The sequence below is a fragment of the Macrobrachium rosenbergii genome, chromosome 21 (genome assembly GCF_040412425.1).
Source record: "Macrobrachium rosenbergii isolate ZJJX-2024 chromosome 21, ASM4041242v1, whole genome shotgun sequence".
Classification (NCBI taxonomy): domain Eukaryota; kingdom Metazoa; phylum Arthropoda; class Malacostraca; order Decapoda; family Palaemonidae; genus Macrobrachium; species Macrobrachium rosenbergii.
The window spans coordinates 70,035,665-70,059,354 of record NC_089761.1 but is presented as its reverse complement, the minus strand read 5'-3'; the positions used below and the strand labels follow the sequence as shown (position 1 = coordinate 70,059,354).

At 35.0% G+C, this 23,690-nt stretch overlaps 1 protein-coding gene across 1 annotated transcript in view; it reads right to left on the bottom strand.

Moving 5' to 3' along the window:
* The window catches only part of LOC136849552 (general transcription factor 3C polypeptide 1), a 1,135,756-nt gene that overhangs the window by 1,038,823 nt on the left and 73,243 nt on the right, over window positions 1-23,690 (bottom strand). Inside the window, 2 exon segments of the mRNA XM_067122889.1 lie at window positions 6,502-6,687; window positions 16,780-16,936. Coding sequence (XP_066978990.1) covers window positions 6,502-6,687; window positions 16,780-16,936 — 343 coding nt within the window.

Here is a 23,690-nt window from a genome sequence, read left to right as displayed (position 1 = left end):
TTCGTCCACAAAACACCACTGAAGCCTGGGAGAAGAATCATCAGAGCTGTATGAAAAGATGATGCACATTCAAGGATATGCCTTTCCAATGGTGCTTGGCTGCAACCTGGGATTCAACAACAGGTTCAACCGAGGGGGCGGCTACCCGTGGGCAGACACCACTGACCTCCCTTAGGCTACCGGTTTGACTCCTCCAAGGTTTAGGGGAGAATGACATTGACCTTTGCCTAGGAGAATCAGCAGCACGGAGAGCCACCAACTCCACCAACACATCACTAACACTAGGCACAATCAGACACTGCACCAGCACTAGGCGCTCCGAATCACTCCTACTGTACATGAGGACCTTAACCAATGAGGCTAACCAAGCAACAGATTCCACAATCATTTAGAACCTTTTACTGATCTTACACTTGAGGCTGGCAATGGGGTTGGGTTTGGAAACGAGAGAGCCGAGTAAAGGAGCAGGTTGCACAGGAGAACTGGGTATGGGATCAACAGCAATAACAGGAATGTCAATCTCAACGTTAGCATTTTATCAATATCATGATCAAAAGGAGACTCCCGACTAGCTAAAGACATACTAATCCATCTGGCTGTCACTTTCCTCTTTTTATCTCTAGCAAGTTTATTCAAATGAGATCTTAACCCTTAAACCCCGAGCCTCTATTTACAAAAGTGTCTGCCGTATGCCGGCAGGGTTTGAGAGTTAGCGACGAAGCAGAATGAAAGTTTTAAAAAAAAAAATCAGAGCACGCTTAGTTTTTAAGATTAAGAGTTCATTTTTGGCTCCTTTTTTTCTCATTGCCTAAAGTTTAGTATCCAACCATCAGAAATGAAAAAAAATATCATTATCATTTATAAATATTGGAATATATGACAGCGCGAAAAAAATTTTCATATATAATTGTATACAAATAGCGCTGTGAGCAAAACGGTTAAAGTTAATGAATTTCTTTTTTTGTTGTATTTTACACTAAATTGCAATGATTTTGGTATGCAACAAATTGTAAAACGATCAAAGCAACACAGAGAAAATATTATCACAAAATGATGCGTGAATTTGTAACGCGCAGACTTAAAAAAAAGTTTTTAAAAAAATTCACCATAAATCAAAATATTGTGCTAGACTTCCCGTTTGCTGCAAAATGAAGGTAAATGATTGAATATTACTAGAATGTAAGAGTTTTAGCTAACAATTGCAGTTTTCGACCATTTCGGTCGAGTGAAAGTTGACCAAAGTCGAATTTTTTTTATTTATCATGATTTATATGAAAATATTTAAAAACTGATAAAAGCTACAACCATGAGTTATTTTTTGTTGTATTCTACATGAAATTGCACACATTTTCATGTATAAAACTTTATGTATTGGCTAATAGAAAATAAAGTAAAAATTACAACAAAGTGACTAAAGAAATTCTGAGATTTTCAGCAGAGTTAGCGCGTGCGGACGTAAGGAAAAAGTTTTTTTCAAAATTCACCATAAATTGAAATATTGTGCTAGAGACTTCTCGTTTGTTGCAAAATGAAGGTAAATGATTGAATATTACTAGAATGTAAGAGCTTTAGCTTACAATTGCATTTTTCGACCATTTCGGTCGAGTCAAAGTTGACCAAAGGTTGAAATTTTGGCACTTCTTGTGATTTATATGAAAATATTTCAAAACTGATAAAAGCTACGAGTTATTTTTTTGTTGTATTCTACATGAAAGTGCGCACATTTTCATATTTAAAACTTTATGTAACGACTAACAGAAAACAGTGCAAAAATTACGACAAAGTGACTAAAGAAATTCTGAGATTTTCAGCAGAGTTAGCACGTGCGGACGTAGGGGAAAAGTTTTTTTCAAAAATTCACCATAAATCGAAATACTGTGCTAGAGACTTCTCGTTTGTTGCAAAATGAAGGTAAATGATTGAATATTACTAGAATGTAAGAGTTTTAGCTTACAATTGCATTTTTTTACCATTTCAGTCGAGTCAAAGTTGACTGAAGGTTGAAATTTTGGCACTTACATTGATTTATATGACAATATTTCAAAGCTGATAAAAGCTACAACCATGATTTATTTTTTGTTGTATTCTACATGAAATTGCACACATTTTCATATATAAAACTTTATTTAACAGCTAATAGAAAATGGTGCAAAAATTATGACAAAATGACTAAAGAATTTCTGAGATTTTCAGCAGAGTTAGCACTTGCGGACGTAGTTTTTTCTCAAAAATTCACCATAAATCGAAATGTTGTGCTAGAGACTTCTTGTTTGTTGCAAAATGAAGGTAAATGATTGAATATTTAGCTTACAATTGCATTTTTCGACCATTTCGGTCAAGTCAAAATTGACCGAAGGTTGAAATTTTGGCACTTATCGTGATTTATATGAAAATATGTCAAAATTGATAAAAGCTACAACCACGAGTTATTTTTCGTTGTATTCTACATGAAATTGCACACATTTTCATATATAAAACTTTATGTAACGGCTAATAGAAAACGGTGCAAAAATTACAACAAAGTGACTAAAGAATTTCTGAGATTGTAAGAGCCTGATGCTGTCTCTTCCAAACACGTGTCTGTTCTTCGTCCATCGGAGTGGCGAGACGTTTGGCGTCTTCACAAACAGAAACATACACACAGTTTGATACAGAAGATTCATTGGAACATTATGAGTACATGATTAGAATGCTTGCATGGCAATGCAAGTAGTGGTGATTGTACATACATCAAGACAACAATGGTTAGGGAGAAACAGACGGAAATATTGTATGGTTGAAATCGCGTTCCTTTAGAGAAAGAAAATGAGATGTTCTTGTTGTTTTGTCCACTCTGATGAACGACAAACACACGAACACACACGTGTTTGGAAGAGACGGCGTCAGGCTCTTACAAGATTTTCAGCAGAGTCAGCGTGGACGTAAGGAACAAGTTTTTTTTTTAAATTCACCATAAATCGAAATATTGTGCTAGAGACTTCTCGTTTGTTGCGAATTGAAGGTAAATGATTGAATATTACTAGAATGTAAGCGTTTTAGCATACAATTGCATTTTTCAACCATTTCAGTCGAGTCAAAGTTGACCGAAGGTTGAAATTTTGGCACTTATCGTGATTTATATGAAAATATTTCAAAACTGATAAAAGCTACAACCATGAGTTATTTTTTGTTGTATTCTAGATGAAATTGCGCACATTTTCATATATAAAACTTTATGTAACAGCTAATAAAAAACAGTGCAAAAATTATGACAAAGTGACTAAAGAATTTCTGAGATTTTCAGCAGAGTTAGCACGTGCGGACGTAGTTTTTTTTTCAAAAATTCACCATAAATCGAAATATTGTGCTAGAGACTTCTTGTTTGTTGCAAAACGAAGGTAAATGATTGAATATTTAGCTTACAATTGCATTTTTCGACCATTTCGGTCAAGTCAAAGTTGACCAAAGGTTGAAATTTTGGCACTTATCGTGATTTATACGAAAATATGTCAAAGTTGATCAAAGCTACAACCATGAGTTATTTTTCGTTGTATTCTACATGAAATTGCACACATTTTCATATATAAAACTTTATGTAACGGCTAATAGAAAACAGTGCAAAAATTACGACAAAGTGACTAAAGAATTTCTGAGATTTTCAGCAGAGTTAGCCGATGCTTTCTTTTGGGATAAGAAAGAAATTCGTGCATGCGCAGCTGGGTCATGCTTGTAAACAAAACAACAGCGTGATCCGTGAACTCCCAGCATCCCTCAAGGAGCGATTTAAAATTTTTCGCAAACGAGGCCTATAAGTATTTTTCCACGAATATTTAAAAAAACTTTTTGTAGTCGATGTATTTTACGTCCACTCGGCACTCGACAGACAACTTTTGTCAACATAAAATACGTCCAGTCAGCGTTAAAGGGTTAAAGTCTTCCACTTCTTACTGTCACAGTCTATACATTCATTACACTTTACATCTACTGAACAAACTTGTCCTCTACAATCTGTGCAGATATACTGTAATGGGAATCGTAAGATTCCTTAGTCAAATGTGTATTGCAGCCTTTGCTGCAATACCTAAAGCTAGTCGAACTTGAGTCTGACATTTGGCAAACAAATCAAAAGTCACAATCGGTAAACAAGGTATAAGTCAAATTAATCAAAGTCACAATAAAAACAGTCTAACTCTATCTAATAATGCCAAAAGGCTATCAAAGCAAGAATACTTCACCAAACACGATGAGAAATCAATAAGAACGATGAATTCCAAAATCGTAGAGATGCTGCTAAAGGCTGCTGTACAGCCATTAGCCGACAGAAACAAACTGAATCCTTTTGCCAGTTGCTCCTCTCTTACCCTGAAAGTAGGCGGGGTTAGACACCTAGCCAAACAAAATAGCACGACCCACGAATTTCAAAATTTTAGCTGCTGAGCGAGTGAAACTAGCAGCATTGTAATTAATTGGTAAGTTACTTATATAAAAATAGTACTTAAACCCAGCAGCAGCCATAGGACAGGTGGCTTCTCCTTAAACTGAAGTTCTGAAACTGACTGAGTCTTCATTCTTTTCATTTTATCTGCAAGGCTGCACAGGTTAGTGTTCAACAGATCTCTTTACTCCACTTATTTTTAAGAATATGGATGTTAACTTGGTTTCAAAACCTGGCACTTGCAGATGTCAATCTACTTTTGCAGGCACCTGAAGGTGTCTATGAGCTTCTGAAAGGTAGAATACTTGGGGCAGTATTCTTAGCTGGTTACAATTTACCGCTTGGGTCCACTAGTAACTGCTGAAAGGTGGTTTTTCCTCAATCAAGGTTCCACAGTTGATAAAGTCTCCATCCTCATCTTTGATCTTACCATCACATCTTGTTATGACATACTTTCAAGAGTGAATCCCATGGGTTACTCACTGCTACACTTTACTTTTTGGGTAAATGCATGTTCCTGAAAGTCTTACCATAGATGCACATCTGCATTCTTATCTTATTACACCAGGATTTTGGCCTAATGTATGTAGCTCCAGTTCCATAGAACTATGGATCAAATTGTTTATCTCAACCCCTAGAGCTCTAAATAACTAACAGCCCACCAAACAATTTCCATTCAACTAACTCTGGGGTTAAAGTGCCTGATCCTATATCTACTAAATTGCAATTCTGGCTTTATTATAAGTAAAAATAATGAGTTTGTGGTGAAATAAACTTACATATTTTTAATAAAATTATTTTTCAGACAAACTCTATACATATGACTGAATCTCTCTCCTACCAACAATCTGTTTCTAAATATACATTGGCATATATATATATATATATATATATATATATATATATATATATATATATATATATATATATATATATATATATATATATATATATATATATATATATATATATATATATTTATATATATATATATATATATATATATATATATATATATATATATATATATATATATATATATATTTTGAAAGTCTTAAATTATTTTTCTTTCCTCATCAACAACAAAAGGTAAGACATTTAACTACAGGAGACTCAAATATTTGTTTGTACATGAGAGTTAAAAGTATACCTTAGTTTAACCAGACCACTGAGCTGATTAACAGCTCTCCTAGGGCTGGCCCGAAGGATAAGGCTTATTTTACGTGGCTAAGAACCAACTGGTTACCTAGCAACCGGACCTACAGTTTATTGTGGAATCCGAACCACATTATACCAAGATATGAATTTCTATCACCAGAAATAAATTCCTCTAATTCATCACTGGCCGGCCGGAGACTCGAACTCAGGCCTAGCAGAGTGCTAGCTGAGAACTCTACCGACTCGTCCAACAAGGAACTTGTACATGAGAGGAGTTACTCATTGAGAGCCACTCTTCTTTTGTTCATTTATCAAAAAAACAGATGTGCTTTGGGAACTTGAAAACCATGATATTGGGATATAAGAAATGGGTTTATATAAAAAATTAGTTGTCTTTAAAAAGTAAAATTTTCTAAAAGAACAACTAAGTATCTGGTTAAACTTCCCATGACTAATATGACTATCCCTTGACAATAGGGTAAACAATGTATTATACACAGTACTGTATTTATGCCAACTATACTTGACATTTTCTGATTGGGGAAAATCAGTTTCTATAACTTTTCTCCATGAACTGACTGCAACAAATCTTGCACCGACTTGCAAGCAGATAGTGAGTATCTCCAAGTAAGTTTGGGGGTGTCTTTCCTATATAAATTACCCAAACTGCTGAGAAAAATCTAAAACACATTGGCTTGCATTTATTAAATGAAAAATTTGTAATAACTGATGTTTGTAAAATAAAACCTTTAAAGACTGTAGGATAAACATTTCTGCAGAACAGGTGTTTTATAGCTGGAAACTGAACAGATTAACCCACTGATAAACATTTATGTCTATCCATCAAAACAGCCTAACTCCATGAGTATGAAAACTTGCTGTTCTTAAATATTATAAATTACAGGATCTGCAATAGATTTAAAACTTACTCTTCTTCAACTTGCTGCAATGACTTTACAACTACAGAATCTGTAATGTCGACACGTTCATAATACAATTTGCAAGACCCCCGAACACCATTCTTCTCATCATCAACAGGATGAAACGGATAAATATCATGGGGAACATCCTTTGGTTCGAGCACAATACCAAGTTCTGGATCCATGTGTTCATATCTGAAAAATCATATACTGTAACTTGATAATGGCATTAACAATATTTTCTTAGAATATAAATAAGTTGTGATTAAGCTTGCATATGCATATATCCAAAATGAAGCTGATTTCTTTACTTTGCTTTTCCTTGACTTACAGATGTTAACTTTTTAAACAATTTTTTTCTAACTATATAAATCTCTGCTTATTTGAGAACAAGTCCTTCACTTATAACTAACCCACATTTGTGGTCTACACGAATCCGAGACATTCCATTCCTGATTCAAAATAAAATTGTCAGCTGTCCAGTAACACTGGACAACAATAACACCTTCATCCAGAAGCCTCACTTTTCATGTGCCTACCTTGTTAGTAAGAAGACTTTCCACTGACAAAGTTTCATAGCTGATCTTTTTTTTTTTGTACCAACGTCTTCAATGCTGTGTAATGCATATGGTCCCTGTGAAAATCGTATACTCACGCCTTTCCTGTACTTTATCTTGCACACATCTCCATTACCTACACCCAACTGACACCATCACATACTATTCTCCCAGGGATTGTGCGAATGACATGTTCAAACCCCCTGCCTCTTCCTTTCTTCATTTTCTCATCTACCTAAGGTACTGACATTATTTTCCTTTTTGTATCATTTCTAACTCTATCCTGCCACCTGACTTAACATTTATTATAAATGAGAATTTTTACTGCATATCATTGTTCCCAAATATTTGAAAGATTTAACTTCATTAATCTTTTCTCCCTATAAGTTATTTCATTTCTCTGTGCATTTTTTTTTTTTTATCAATTCTTTCAAGTCTCATCTCCCAAGAAATATGAAGCATCCTAATAACAAGCTTTGTATATCTTGTGGTGCTTTGCTGATTAAACCACAATATCTACATATTCAAAGTCCATAAAGATTCCATCATTACAGTACTCCAATCTAAGCCACCTCTTCCATCTCTTACAACTTTTTTCATTATAAAAGTATTAATCTGGCAGGCAACAAAGATAAAATTTTGTGGCAAACCACTATTTACTGCAAATTACCTCCACAAATTTCCATCTTGTCCATACATGATTTCAACTAGATTTACATATTTACTGTGAATGGCATAATGATGCAAGATCTATGATACTGGTCTGTGGATACTGTCAAAAGCCTTTTCTTACTTAATAAGCAAAACTATAAACCGTGGACTTTAAATGCCATACACTGCTGTACATCTTACCACAAATACCTGATCTGAGCAGCTCTGGACTTTTCTAAAACTAGCTTGTTCATCTACAGGCATTTTATCTATTTCCTCCTCATCCTATTAATCATATAGTAGTCCCTTGACTATCTGGATTAATAGAGATAAGGCCCTGTGGGATAATGCTGAATTCCAGATAAGGGCAAGTAAAAAAAATATGTATGGGTGTTCAAGGCAACTCCATACCCTTCCTCACCCTATCTTGTCAATACCACATAACCGTAAACACTAAATATGCTTATGAATAGTATCCATAATGCTTTCAAACTGACAACTTGATGCAAAAAGCAATTATCTACCTTATTTTCCCATATTTTTAACACAAATTCTATTAATACACTTAAAAAAAACCAACCCCTTCTTTTTCTCTTGTATGCAACACATAATACAAGATTGCACAATCAATATCTATCATTTTCCCCAAAAACTTTAAAATACATCGTACACAAAAAAAGTAGACGGCTTTTTTCTCTCATTTGCAACACAATACGATAGGTAAACAAACACTTCTTATTATTTTCCCAAAACACTTTGATATATTGTACATCACACAAAAAAAATCAACAAATATGAAAATTTTTTGCTGTCGCTTACCCACGTGTGTTGCCCTTGGTGCTTATAATGGCTAGATTTTTTAAAAACTTGTGAGGTTTAGAAGTGCACACCCTCCCCATCCACCAACTCGACTGTGTTGCCGTGACCAGCATCTTCTTCCTGTGCCTTCTGTGACCCCTGGGAGATATTTAATGGTGAAGTGGCTGGAAGAGGCGAAGTGGTGCCTAGAGGGTCAGGGTCATCGGAGTGGGGAACCGACACATCAGATTCTTGGCTGAAGGAGCCCAGTATATTGTCGAAGGCAGAAGACGTACTTGGCTGCGGTTCAAAGCTGAAGCACTGTGTTACCACAGAAGTGGAAGGCAATGGGCTTGGGTGCAAGGGGGTTTGGGATCTGAAGTTGTCGAGGGTACTTTGACAACATGAACGATGATTCTACTTGGCAATAACAAGCCTTTGTAACTTGTGAAGTTGTGCAGCAGAGTCCAAGGCCCAAGGAAATTCTATGGGGTGAAAGCTGGGGTTCTCCAATATCTCGATAGTTATATCGAAAGCTGCTCATATTTGTTTGTATGAGGGGAGTTGTTGAAAACAGGGTCTTCATCTTCGTCACCTGCTTCTTCTTCACCAATAACTGCAGCAGCTATCTTGCTGTCGGAGAGACGCTGGTAGCCAGGGTTACCACCGTTGTCACCCACCCACTCCCATACATCATCGCGAGTGTGGCATGGAAGTTCTTGACACTGAACCCCTGGAAGTCCATCATGGCCTCTTCTCCATTCAGAATAGGGTACCAGGATGAGAGTCTCTACAGTGATGTCCTTCCAAGTATTGGCAAAGTTGTAGATAACAGACTTCAATGAATACTTTCAAAGGTTCTCCAGTGTCCATTGCCTCCATGTATCCCAGTTTTGTTCCTTCTCCTCCTTGTTTTCCAATACTATCATCACTTCCTCCAGGATATTTCTCTGGTATAGCTGTTACATTACAACAATAACACGTTGGTCCATTGGTCGAATGAGTGCAGTCATATTAGGAGGCATTGTCCATGAGAAGTCAAGAGGTGTTTTTAAATTTAGTGAAGATATGAAAATTGTCAAAGATTCCTTTCACACCTTTTTAATTTCCATGTGGAAATGGGCTCTTGCTTTCTGAAATTCAATATGGTAATGCTCAAATTTTCATCTGCGGTATCTGGTGAAAGCTGACCCCATAGTTATAAGAGTTTCCTGGCATTTATGAGTCCACCAGGGAACTGGTTTGCGGATAAATATACCCGAAGTCCTAGGTATAAAGACACTACCATACATACAAACGAGTTACGTTCCAAACGGCTGTTCGTATCCTGAATTGTTCGTAAGTTTGTCTTCAGCCTATTTAAGTACAGTATGATATAAAGTCAATACAGTGCTGTACATTTTTTTTATCCTAAAACAATAAAGTACTATACAACTGTACATACAGTACTGTATTTTATAGAGTACAGTACTTTATTAATTGTAAATAAGCAGAATAGGCATGCAGAGCAAAGCTTACACTTATGGGTGGCAAAGGGGAGAGCTCCGAATACAATTTAATTTACAATCATGTTTGTTCATATCTCTGGATGTTTGTAAGTAGGGTAGTGTCTGTAGATTGAAGACCAGCCGAGAATATAACTGTATTAAAAAAGTCAAGAGCATCATCTTGAGAGGGAAAGTCATCAGCAGAGTTATCTATTGAGCTGTGTTCCTGGAAAGTTGCCCAATCAGCTTTACCAACGTTCCATTTAGGTAGCCTTGGTGATGGAGGCTTTGAAGCTAAATTCATTACTATTGGAAAATGGTAGCTGGTAAATCTATTACTTATCACTCTCAAATTAAAACCAATTCAGCAGTCATCACTACATATAGATAAATCAATTGCTGATGTTGCTGTTTGTGTAGACTCCCCTGTGTTTAGGATTCCCACATTTTCACTTTCTATGATGGAACACAGGCAATTTCCTCTTTGACTGCTAACAATGTCAACCCAAAGAGGGTTTCTACTATTCATATCTCCCAGAATAACAAAGGGACATGGTAGCTGTTGAATGAGGGATTGAAATTCATCAATGGGGAAGACTTCACTAGGTGGTTGATAGAGAGCAAACTGTACATATCCTTAGCAAATGGATCGGCACAAATGTCACCTGCAGTGTAGACTGGATACTAATAAGATTTTGTGGGGTGTTATTACGGATATATAAAGCTACACCCTTATGTTATAAGGGGAATGATAGGATGTATACTCTTGTGGGCTGGGTCATGTATTACTACCAATCAAAGTCTCCTGCTAAACTATACATACAGGAGACACTTCTGATATGAGCAGCCTTAGTTCTTCCCATTTAGCTCTTAATCCCTGACAGTTCCACTGGAGAAAATGAATGAACTTTTGAAGATCCAACTGCACAACATCCTCGGGGAGACTGTTCCATGATCCAACAGTGTGAGGAAGAAAGGACCTCTGCAACTGAGAAGTTATACCGCAAGGCACATTTACTGTATATTGGTGCTGCTGTTCAGCGAATCTGGTTGCTCTCGGCAGAAAAAGGGGTCAGGGATCAATTGTGACTATGAAAGATCTGTTATAATATGATTGTGAAAGATCTCTGTTAAAATACAATTTGTGAAAAATTGACAAACAAGAGACCATCTGTTGATGATCCAAGTCATAACTGCTAATATTAAGAAACAAACCTACAAGGACAAACAACTATCTAAATAAAGAGATAAATCTCTGGCAGAAGCAGACATCCCCACCAGAGAATAGTATTCTAGTTAAGGAAGAACAAATGACCTAAAACAGGTTGCATTAATTTTATCACTGTTATAAATGTACACACAATACAGAGAACCCCTGCCTATTTGCAGTACCGGATTTACAGATTCACCTATTCACGGATTTTTCTGTGGAACTTATATATATACACATCATTCAAGAAAAATTCACTATTCATGGTATTTTTCATATAGAAATATTCACTAATTACTATACTTTCATGACTAAATGCATTTTTTTTATTACCTAGAATAGTTAAAGCTTCAGATGCATTCAGCACAGTGCCATCCACTTGGGGGGAGGATGAGGTAAAAAATCTGTATGAGATCTGTAATTCAACACTGTTTTTGTTTTATGGGAGTTCAGCCCCATACCCCACCGACTACATAATTCACTAATCCGCTCTATGTCTGAGGCTAAGGGGAGCTTCATATCCCATAAGTCGAGACATTACTACACCGGCAAGTCTTACATGATTGGCATACTGAACAATCTTCTTTTTCGGGCCAACAACCACAACCATATCACTTGTATACACTAAAAATCATAGTGAACCAAGAACACTACCCAATGGAACTAAAGACACAATAGGTCTTCTCTAAGATCCCATCAACAGCAACTCACTGCTGTCTACCTGTAAGGAAACCTTGAAGTAGCAAACCTAAAACATATCCACCCACTCCAAGATTCTGTAGCTTATAAATAGGTACCTTGCTATTTACTAAATCGAAAGCAGCACTAATATCTATTTTAATAACTCTACACGCAAAACCCCTATCAAGGTTCTCTTGCAAATGGAATGTCAAATCGAAAACAGTATCGCAGATACCTAACAGCTTCCTATATGCATACTGACTATCAGCAAACAATCCTTTAGATTCCATATACAGTACAGTATTTATATAGTGGCTTAAAAATAAGTTAAAAATAAGTTTTTCAGCAACTCTGGAGAGCACAGGAGAAATAAAAATTGGCCTGTAGTTACTTCTGTCTGCAGATATGCCATTCTTTGGAACAGGCACTATAATGCTAAGCTTGCGCTCATCCACAAAGATAGTACATCAACACAAAAACCCATAGAATCTACTGATCTTGGGAGACAACACACCACAACCCTTTTTAAAAAACAAAGACCTTCTCCATCCCAGCTATCAAGGTTATCAAGAATTTTCATAACATCCCTAGAGCAAAATGCAAATTTTGTAAGAACAGGTTCAGGATGACAAGCATCAGAGAGAGGGACATACTCAGCTGGTTGCTTAGCTTCAAAAGCTTGATGAACCAGTTCAGCTTTTTCCTTAGGGCCAGTAACTAATCTACCATCATCTGTTAGTAGTGAAGGAGTTCAAGATGAGCCTGACCCAAAAATAGATGCCAATATGGCCAAACACAGATGATGCTGAGTAATTCCCTAAGTTTCCTTTTTAAGGAATTATTGTAATTTCTCTCAGCTATTTGATAATTTGCAGCACAGCAAGACTCAAGAAAAATGGTGTAATTTTCAAGTGAATGATTTTGTCTATGACAAAATTATATGTTTAAATGTTCTTTTACATAACAATTGTATGAAACTCATTTATAAGCCTTTTTATATATGTAATAACAATATGAATATAAATAATTTCTTATAATTACACATATCTACTGTGCATTTCAGGGCCATGTCTGATTGATTTTCGTTGATAAAATCTTACCAAAGCATTGGATATGGATTGTATTTTAGAAATACAGGCAGTCCCTGGTTATTGGCCATCTGGTTTTATGGTGCTTGTCTAGTGACGAAAATCTGCAATTTTCAGAGCTGAAAATCGCCGATTTCCGCTTATCAGCACCAATAACTGGGTACTGGCGCCGATACATACCTAACAGAGGTGTCAATATCCAGTTATCGGCATCGATAAGTGCTGAAAATTGCCAATTTTTGGTTATCGGCGATTTTCGTTTATTGCCACGCTGTCAGAACGGAACCCCCACCGATAACCGGGGACTGCCTGTAGCTATTTGAAGCCAGAGCCTAAACAGGCAAAAATATGCAGTGATGTCTAATGTTGATAATTAAAATACTTATCAGAGTAAATAAAAGAAATTTAAATGGAAACTTAACTAAATCTAGCAGGCTCGTAGGTAGAGGATAGTAAAACTCATTACTGAAGGCCCTCCCACTCATTGATACTGTAATATGACGTACTTTACTAGACACCCTGCCCATGTACTTTATGAATGAAGACCCAGAAGTTGGTAGTAGTAAGAGTAGTAGTACAGTCATATCCCGAACTTAAGCGAGGTTAGGTTCCAGACTCCCTCATAAAGGCGAATTTTCATGTAAATTTGGCACGGTCTCTAAAGATGCTAATAAATGCTTATTTCTAGAGTTTAAACAATAAATATAACTCTAATCATTCTCCCAAAGTATTAACCTAACTTTTAAATCAAATTAAAGTTACTGTACAGTAATTTCATTTATAAGTTAGTTTAATATTTTACCCTTTAAAAAAGAAATGAACGGTTGACGTAAAAATATAGAAGAGTGTGAAGACTACGTATAATATTTCTCTCTCTCCCCATGCCACCTATCTATTTTTAGAAGTGTTCTCAACCTCGTTTTTAAGAACTTCTTTATTCTGTCTCTTTCTCTTTGTTCTGAAAAGCTCTATGTCTCTGTTTTAGAACGGCGTATTTACAGTTTGTAGACGGTACAGGTAATTTAGATCAATTTAAAATTATCTACTGTACAGGTAAAGACATACAGAGAAACAGTAATACGTAGGTTGTAAAATGTGTGTGAGCACTAACTATGAATGAGAGATAAGAGTTATCCTTACTTAAAAGAGTGAAATTATTTATGAATTTTACAGACAGACCAACAGAGAGAGAGAGAGAGAGAGAGAGAGAGAGAGAGAGAGAGAGAGAGAGAGAGAGAGAGAGAGAGAGAGAGAGAGAGAGAGAGTCCTTTGACCTGCTTATCAGCAAACTCCCCCTACCTGTCATATTAAACTGACATCATATATCTGACAGCTTTGTCTTCGAGCTTCTCGTCAACGAGTTAACAAAAGATGAGGGAAAGATATTTGTTTGTTTAAAATATGTATCACACATGAATTTTGTAATTACAGTTTTATTATTATGTTTATCGTTATTATTATTATATTATTATTAATCTTATTAATATTTGAAAATTAGTACTTATTATTATGTAAATTATTTATCACAAATAGCAAATAAACATATACATGTACCAAAAAATTCTCTCATCTTAGTAAGAGAGAGAGAGAGAGAGAGAGAGAGAGAGAGAGAGAGAGAGAGAGAGAGAGAGAGAGAGAGAGAGAGAGAGAGAGAGAGAGAGAGAGAATTATTTTTATCATTTAATGTTATTTAATTTACACATAAAAGCTTGAAAACTTATAAATTACATAAAAAATTAAACACAAACACTTTTGCAGGGTTTCTCGAGGATTTGCAAATGTTCGCATCCGTGAAAAACTCGTGTATGACAATTAGTTAGGTTCCAATGAAAAGTTCATGTGTCTGTGAATTTGCGCAACTCGAATCGTGCAAGCTTGGGGTATATGGAATTCTTATATTGTTTCAGACACTCAGACACCTACCCTACTCTCTCTCTCTCTCTCACCTTTTCGATGAATCATGTCTCTAAGTACAGTACAATAAGGGAATGGGAATCAAATGAGGATATTAACTGTGTAATACATTTCCATGGTGCAATTCACATTTTCTTTAACTTGAAATATACACCAAGTCTTACACACAAACTGTGAAAACCATGGCTACCCCGCAGTTTCTGTTGCTTCATATTGTCTCAAAAGCTCCAGTTCACATGTAGGCTACCTGCTTAGTCCTGCTAAATGAATGTAACATAATGCAAGTGTTCTACCCTTAATGTCTTTAATGCATGATCAATCCCATAATAAACACAAATTTATTGGTATGGCAACTACTCCCCCTTCATTATTTTATTTGTGTGCCTCTGTGTCAGTTTTGTTGTTTATATATGCTTGATTCATTTACTTGAAACTGACACTAATGTTTGTTGTAGGGTTGCTGAGTCTATGTATTCCAAGTTTTATCCATTTATTTACTTATTTTTCTTTATGGATTTGAAGTTACTCATTTTTCCAATTTTCAGTTATTTCAATATGATTGTATTCCGCCAATTCCAAAAGTTTTGTATAACTGATAGTGAAAGGGTGAACAGAAATTACATTATAACTGCTCTGTATTCCTATAGTCAACGTAAAATTGTACATTGAAAATAGTAATATTGCCATATGTATATTTATGAAATTCCTTTGCTACAATATTGTCACATGTATATATGCCAATTTCTTATTCATTACCCGTGGTATCACCAATGGATACCGTATATTATCATCATTCTCAACAACGATTTGCCTCCTGGCCTTTCCTTTAATATTGGAATTAGATGCAGTCATGCTTCTGTTTTATCAGTGACCTTGGTGCTATGAACATAATACAGTTACTGTTTTCAGTGATAATGATACTTTCTATAGCAAGCATTGTATTTTTCTTTAATGTCTTTTAACTCAAATCTGTGTTTCTATCTCTGGTTTCAACTGCTATGGTCGCCTATTTAGGTGACAAGCAGTAAGAAGCAAAGTAGTAGTTTCAACTCAGTTAACTTTAGACAAAATCTCTAACAATTTCTTTATTTATTTACTTTGACTGTACAGATAAAATGTTTAGATTATCATCCATTTATAGTATATTATCTTACAATTTTGATAATTATCACATATCCTACTCATGGTATTGCTTATTGTACATGGTTAAATATCTGTTTCTAAGATCACTGTCATACTACTGGGAACCTTGCTATTACATCTGATATCATAGTTTACATCACAACTAGTCTCTCTCTGGGTGCTTTCTAAATTAAACTAAATTTCCTTTAAATCTTTGATTTATTCTGATAAGTGCCTTAATTATCCACATTAAACATCACTGCATATTTTTGGCAAATAGGCTGTGGCTTCAAATGTCTATTCCCAAAATATGATCCATATCTGATGGTTTGGTAAGATTTTTTATCAATGAAAATCAATTAGACACGGCCCTGAAATGCACAGTAGATATTTTAAGCATGCCAATTGTAATTTATCAATTTACCAAACACTATGAAGTGCATAATGGTACTGCTATATACAGCACAAGGTACAAAACTTCACTGAAACTAATTTAAATTTGTCAAATGCAAGACAGAATTATTTTAAAACTTACTGAAATAAATGTTGAAGCAAATCAAACTACTATTTCAAGAAAATAATTAAGCTTTATACAGTTGATAATTTGGGATTACAATTCTTAACTTCTGAGTTTTAGTTCAGAGAATAGTTTGTGTATACTTCATCTTCTGGCATAACTGCCTCTGTGGCCTTAAAGCTTTATGGAAGTGCAAACAGTTTATCAATTCCAGTATCTTAAGGGTTAAAGGAAATTGTATGTTCAATGAAAAAAAACTTACCTGTTAAATATAACTAACATCTCTCTTGAAGTTGGAAGCTCATACATAAAAATCTCTTCATTTCCACAAATCAGATCCCACAAAAAGGCTTTACTATGATCATCAAGTTGGAGACAGGTCTCAAAGTTTGGGCGTTGTTTCAAACGAACCCATAAAGCTGTTCGGGTTACAATGACAAAAAATAAATTTATTTGCTTTCTAAAATGTCATTCAGTTTCATAAACTGTTATTGTGCCAATGTAAAAGCTATATTCCTACCTCACCAAACACAAATCATGGCACTTTACCTACTGACAAAAATTACTAACCTTCATGGCTTTTACCTCATCTATCATCATCAAAATGTTCTGATATCTTAAAAATGCTTTTTTCATAAAAACCAATCAATCATATTAAGCACAAAAATAATCCACAGACTCAGTCTTTTTTTCATAAAAAAATAAAATGACTGGTTTATAAAGAGGATGGACACATTATAAAATGCATCATAACCACTGGCATCCACCATGCTGACAGTATGATGGCTATAAATACATCTATATACCATCAATGAAAATATGTCACATCTCAACCTTCTGAATACCGCTGCCTCCTTACTCGTGCTCCAAATGACCAAAGTATGAAGTGTGCTCTAACAAGCTTCTTATATAGATAATACTTGGACTTAACTGTTAGAAAGAATTACCATCCATATTCAGGATGGTGCCATCAGTGGTAGCATCAGGTGAAAGCTCAGCTTCTGCCTCACTAGAGAACTTTATCAGCAGGGACAGAAACATTCAACAATGATAAAAACACCTCATGCCTTTCCATTCTTGTGGTTTTATACACTGGAGGACAAACCATTGATTAACTCAACACAAATAGTTATACATGCTATCAGCAATAAAATACCAATGATTCTCAAACACTGTGAGGATCACCATTATACCCAATCATCAAATAAATGTTAGCTTTTATCAGAGCCCAACAATCACCATCTGCCTCCTGGCTTTTCATTCACCCTAATTCAAACTCCCCTTTGACTAATCCTTGAAACTCTTCTCACAGAAGTTAACCCTTAAACGCCAACTGGACGTATCGTACGTCGACTAAAATTGTCTGTAGGGTGCCGAGTGGACGTACGGTACGTCGACTACAAAAAGTTTTTTTAGATATTCGCGGAAAAATAGTTATAGGCCTAGTTTGCGAAAGATTTTAAATCACGCGCCTTGAGGGATGCTAGGAGTTCACAGATCACACTGTTGTTTTGTTTACAAGCGTTACCCAGCCGCCCATGCACAAATTTCTTTCTTCTTGCACTACAGAGCATCAGTGACGCATCTCAAAAATTCTTTCGTCACTTTGTCATAATTTTTGCACCGTTTTATACTAGCAGTTACATAAAGTTTTATATATGAAAACATGTGCAATTTCATGTAGAATACAACAAAAAACAACCCATGGTTGTAGCTTTTATAAGTTTTGAAATATTTTCATATAAATCACAATAAGTGCCAAAATTTCAACCTTCAGTCAACTTTCACTCGACCGAAATGGTCGAAAAACGCAATTGTAAGCTAAAACTCTTACATTCTAGTAATATTCAATCATTTACCTTCATTTTGCAACAAATTGGAAGTCTCTAGCACAAATATTTCAATTTATGGTGAATTTTTGAAAAAAACTTTTTCCTTATGTCTGCGCACGCTAACTCTGCCAAAAATCTCAGAAATTCTTTCGTCACATTGTCGTAATGTTTGCACCATTTTATATTAGCCGTTACATAATGTTTTATATATGAAAATGTGCGCCATTTCATGTAGAATACAACAAAAAATAACTCGTGGTTGTAGCTTTTATCAGTTTTGAAATATTTTCATATAAATCACGATAAGTGCCAAAATTTCAACCTTCGGTCAACTTTGACTAGACCGAAATTGTCGAAAAACGCAATTGTAAGCTAAAACTCTTACATTCTAGTAATATTCAATCATTTACCTTCATTTTGCAACAAATTGGAAGTCTCTAGCACAATATTTCGATTTATGGTGAATTTCTGAAAAAACCTTTTTCTTACATCCGCGCGCAGTAACTCTGCCGAAAATCTCGGAAATTCTTTCGTCACTTTGTCATAATGTTTGCACCATTTTATATTAGCCGTTACATAAAGTTTTATATATGAAAATGTGCGCAATTTCATGTAGAATACAACAAAAAATAACTCGTGGTTGTAGCTGTTATCAGTTTTGAAATATTTTCATATAAATCACGTTAAGTGGCAAAATTTCAACCTTCGGTCAACTTTGACTTGACCAAAATTGTCGAAAAATGCAATTATAAGCTAAAACTCTTGCATTCTAGTAACAGTCAATCATTTACCTTCATTTTGCAACAAACAGAGAGTCTCTAGCACAATATTTTGATTTATGGTGAATTTTTGAAAAAAACATTTTCCTTACATCCGTGCGCGGTAACTCTGCTGAAAATCTCAGAATTTCTTTAGTCACCTTGTCGTAATTTTAGCACCGTTTTATATTAGGCCTTACATAAAGTGTTAAACATGAAAATGTGCGCAATATCATGTAGAATACAACAAAAAATAACTCATGGTTGTGGCTTTTATCAGTTTTGAAATATTTTCATATGAATCACGATAAATAAAAAAAATTCGACCTTCGGTCAACTTTAGCTCGACCGAAATGGTCGAAAACTGCAATTGTAAGCTAAAACACTTACAGTCTAGTAAAATTCAATCAATTACCTTCATTTTGCAACAAATGGGAAGTCTCTAGCACAATATTTCGATTTATGGGGAATTTTAGAAAAAAACTTGTTTTTACATCCAAGCATTACGAATTCATACATCATTTTGTGATAATATTTTCTCTGTGTTGCTTTGATCGTTTTACAATTTGTTATATACCAAAATCATCGTAATTTAGTGTACAATACAAAAAAAAAAAAAAAAACTTATTAGCTTTAACCGTTTTGCTCACAGCATGATTTGTATACAATTATATATGAAATTTTTTTTCGCGCTGTCATATATTCCATTATTTATATATGATGATATTTTTTTTCATTTCTGATGGTTGCATACTAAACTTCAGGCAATGACAACAAAAAGAGCCAAAAATGAACTCTTAATCTTAAAAACTAAGCGTGCTGTGATTTTTTTAAAAAAACTATTTTTCCGCTTCAGTGCTAACTCCCGAACGCCGCCGGCATACAACAGACACTTTTGTAAATAGAGGCTTGGCATTTAAGGGTTAAATAAATATCCAATTTTCTTATATGTATTCACTCCCAACTGAAACTAAAACTGTAACTTTGAAATGTCTGGCCAAACAAACCACTGTGAAATAATGATCCTGTTTTTTATTAATATATATATATATATATATATATATATATATATATATATATATATATATATATATATATATATATATATATATATATATATATACTGTGTATATATACATACATACATACACACATATTATATATATATATATATATATATATATATATATATATATATATATATATTTATATATACAGGCAGTTCCAGTTTCACGCGGTTCCGACACAACGTTCGAGGTTACGACGCTTTTCAAATATATTCATCAGAAATTATTTCCCGGCTTACGACGCATGTTCGGGGTTACGACGCGTCGTCAGCCGATCCGGACGGAAGAATTATGGCCCCAAAACAGCAGAATAATCATAATTTGAAGGTTTTTTTGATGTAAAACTCAATAATAATGCAGTTTACGTCGTTTTCAATGCACCCAGAGCATTAAAAGTAAGGTTTTCTTATGATTTTTGACGATTTTCAACGATTTTCCGCTTTACGACGATTTTCGGTTACGACGCTGTGCAAGAACGGAACCCCGTCAGAAAACCGGGACAGCCTGTATGTGTATGTATATATATATATATATATATATATATATATATATATATATATATATATATATATATATAAAATGTTTTGACACAAACATAAGTTTCTCTCTCTCTCTCTCTTTGTTTCAGTATATTATATCAGAATGTTTTGATACAAACATAATTTCTCTCTCTCTCTCTCTCTCTCTCTCTGTTTCATGTATATTATATTTTTCATATATATATATATATATATATATATATATATATATATATATATATATATATATATATATATATATATATATATATATATATATATATTATTATTATCACTTTTGTGATTCATTTATCACACATTACCACACACACACACACACTACACTAATTACAAATTTTCAGAGATACGAACAGACAGGGTCACAAGTTAAAACTGTTTGGAGTAACCTCCTTTGCTACCCATAAGTTCAAATTTTGCTCTGGGTGCCTATTCTGCTAGTAAGGATTTTTGCTAAGTACAGAAGAACATGAGGAAGAAGAAGACCCTGTTCCTTTAACCCCTTCCATGATTATCCCCAGTATTCTTGCGATTAACTACCATATATTCTTCTTACAGTATTCCTACTTATTTCTATTTCTCAATTTAAGTCCATCTGTGATGAATACCCATTTTCTGTATTTAGTATATTTTTAAAAATCATGCAGTAATATAAGTTATTATAAGTTAAAAGAAGAAAATAAAATTTAGATTCAAGCACAATTCAAAATTTAGTATTCTTTTGGCTCTCCTAGCATCCCAAGTAATTCCTTACTATACTGCATGATTTAAAAAAAAATATATACTAAATATAGAAAACAGGAAATTAACAAAATAGGTATTCACTAAAGACTGAGTTAAATTGGGAAGATAGAAATAAGTAGGAATATTTAAAGTGTGTGAACAAACATTTTCGTGATTGTAAGAGGAATACATTTTAGTTAATCACAAGAATACTCAGGATGATCAGGGAAGGGGTTAAAGGAACAGGATCTTCTTCCCCATGTTGTTTGCAAGAATACTTACTAGCAGAATAGGTTCCCAGAGCAAAATTTGAATGTAAACATCAACAAAAATTATGCACTACATATTTTTAAAAACTAACCTATTAGTAGGTGTGAAATATTAAGTATTTTTCACTGAGATTTACCATGCTTGTAAAAGTTTGGCTGTTGATATAGGGTGATTCTCAAGACCACTTGGGTCATATCTAGGGGAGGGGCCAAGGTCACATTCCATTAGGGGGGGGGGTGTGCCCCTTTTCCAGTATGGGGTAGCCTTCGTAATTCCACTATTTTTTGGCGTAGAATGCTGATTTTGGGCTCAAATGTCTCAGAATAAGGTGACGAGAAGGTATTTTATTCTTTTGTGCTCAATAATGTATACAAGTGGCTCCCAACCTGGGGTCCGTAGATCAAATTGAAAATTTCGTATATCATTTTCCTTCATCATGCTTTTTCTTTTCATATCAACTTCCATTATACACACAGATGCACAAATATATATATGTGTATGTATGTATATACACACAAGAATAAGCACAATGAGAGAAAAAGCTATTGTAGTTACATACAGGCAGTCCGTAGGGAAACCCATTTAAATGAAAGGGGTCCTTGGTAGCGAAAATGTTGGGAACCTCTGATGTATATAATAGCCTACAGTGAATATAGGAGATGTCATTAGGACTTTCAATCCCTTTTCATAATATTACAGTGATTTTTTTCTTTGTCTACATAATGGACTGGTCGAAATGTATAATATGTCAACAGGTAACCAAGGAGGACTTGGTCTGTCCCTCAGGAAACAAAGGTTTGGTCGACAAACATGAGAATGGTGCAAATTTTGTAGCAATGGTTGATACTTTTCAGGATGCTGGGTATCCGTTGAACTTAACAACTGAAACAACTGTTGAAGAGTTAGTTCAAAATCAAGCAAAGTGGCATAAGAACCGTAGAAGGGAGATCCGAAGTGACCGTCTTGTCCGCCTTATTCCACCTTCAATGGCCTAAAGCGAGGAGAAAATGTACCACTCAATTAAGTCAGCCATTGTGGACTGCATCCTTAATGAAGTATGTGATGATGAAAATGACTCCAATTCTTTGTATCGGTATGATGCAGTTATTCATAACGGAGAGGCCCTCATTCACCCTTTCACTCCTCGTGGAATTCACACCTTCCAGGATTATGGTTTAAACCAAATGCTCAAACTCATTCAAGTGGAATTGCGCAAAGCTTGCTGAGTGGATGTTGTTTGGGACTGTTACTGGAAACATTCAATCAAGGAACAAATTCGCAGTGACAGAGGTAAGGGGTCAAGGTTAAAAGTTTCTCCCAAGGCTCTGATCCCTAAGAACTGGGGTGAGTTTTTACGGGCCAGTAAGAACAAGACCAAGCTGTTTCACTTTCTTACAGAAACTGTGATGCAAGGAGATAGTGGCATGGGAGATGTTTACATAACTGATGTTGACAACTACATAGTGCGCCATATTGGCCCTGGGGAAGAAATGGATGGTGAATTCAGACAGGAAGAAGCTGACACCAGAATTGTAGCACATATTCTCCATGCACTGAAGTTGTAAGGACAGGATTGAGTGACATACTGGCTGGGTGTTGACTGGTTTATTGGTGGTTCCTTACTAAATCAATAACAGATACAGATTCTGATGTTGTGGTAATCTTAATTGGCCACTATGATCGCTTCAATGGAATCAACGAAGACTGTCAAATTCATGTTCTTTATGGAAGTGGGAAAAAGAGAAGAATTCTAGATATTGGCTCAATGACAAATGCACTGGGTCCTACCCGATCAGTTGCACTCCCTCTGTTTGTCACAATGACAGGCTGTGACACAACTTCTACTTTCAAAGGAAGATCAAAAGCAATTTGTTTTAAGGCATGGAAAAGATCTTCACCAGAACTGACCGAAGTTTTCTGTGATCTTGGGCAACAAATCTTCCAGACATTCAGTGAGAATTCAGCTATTTTCAAGGAACTCGAGAAG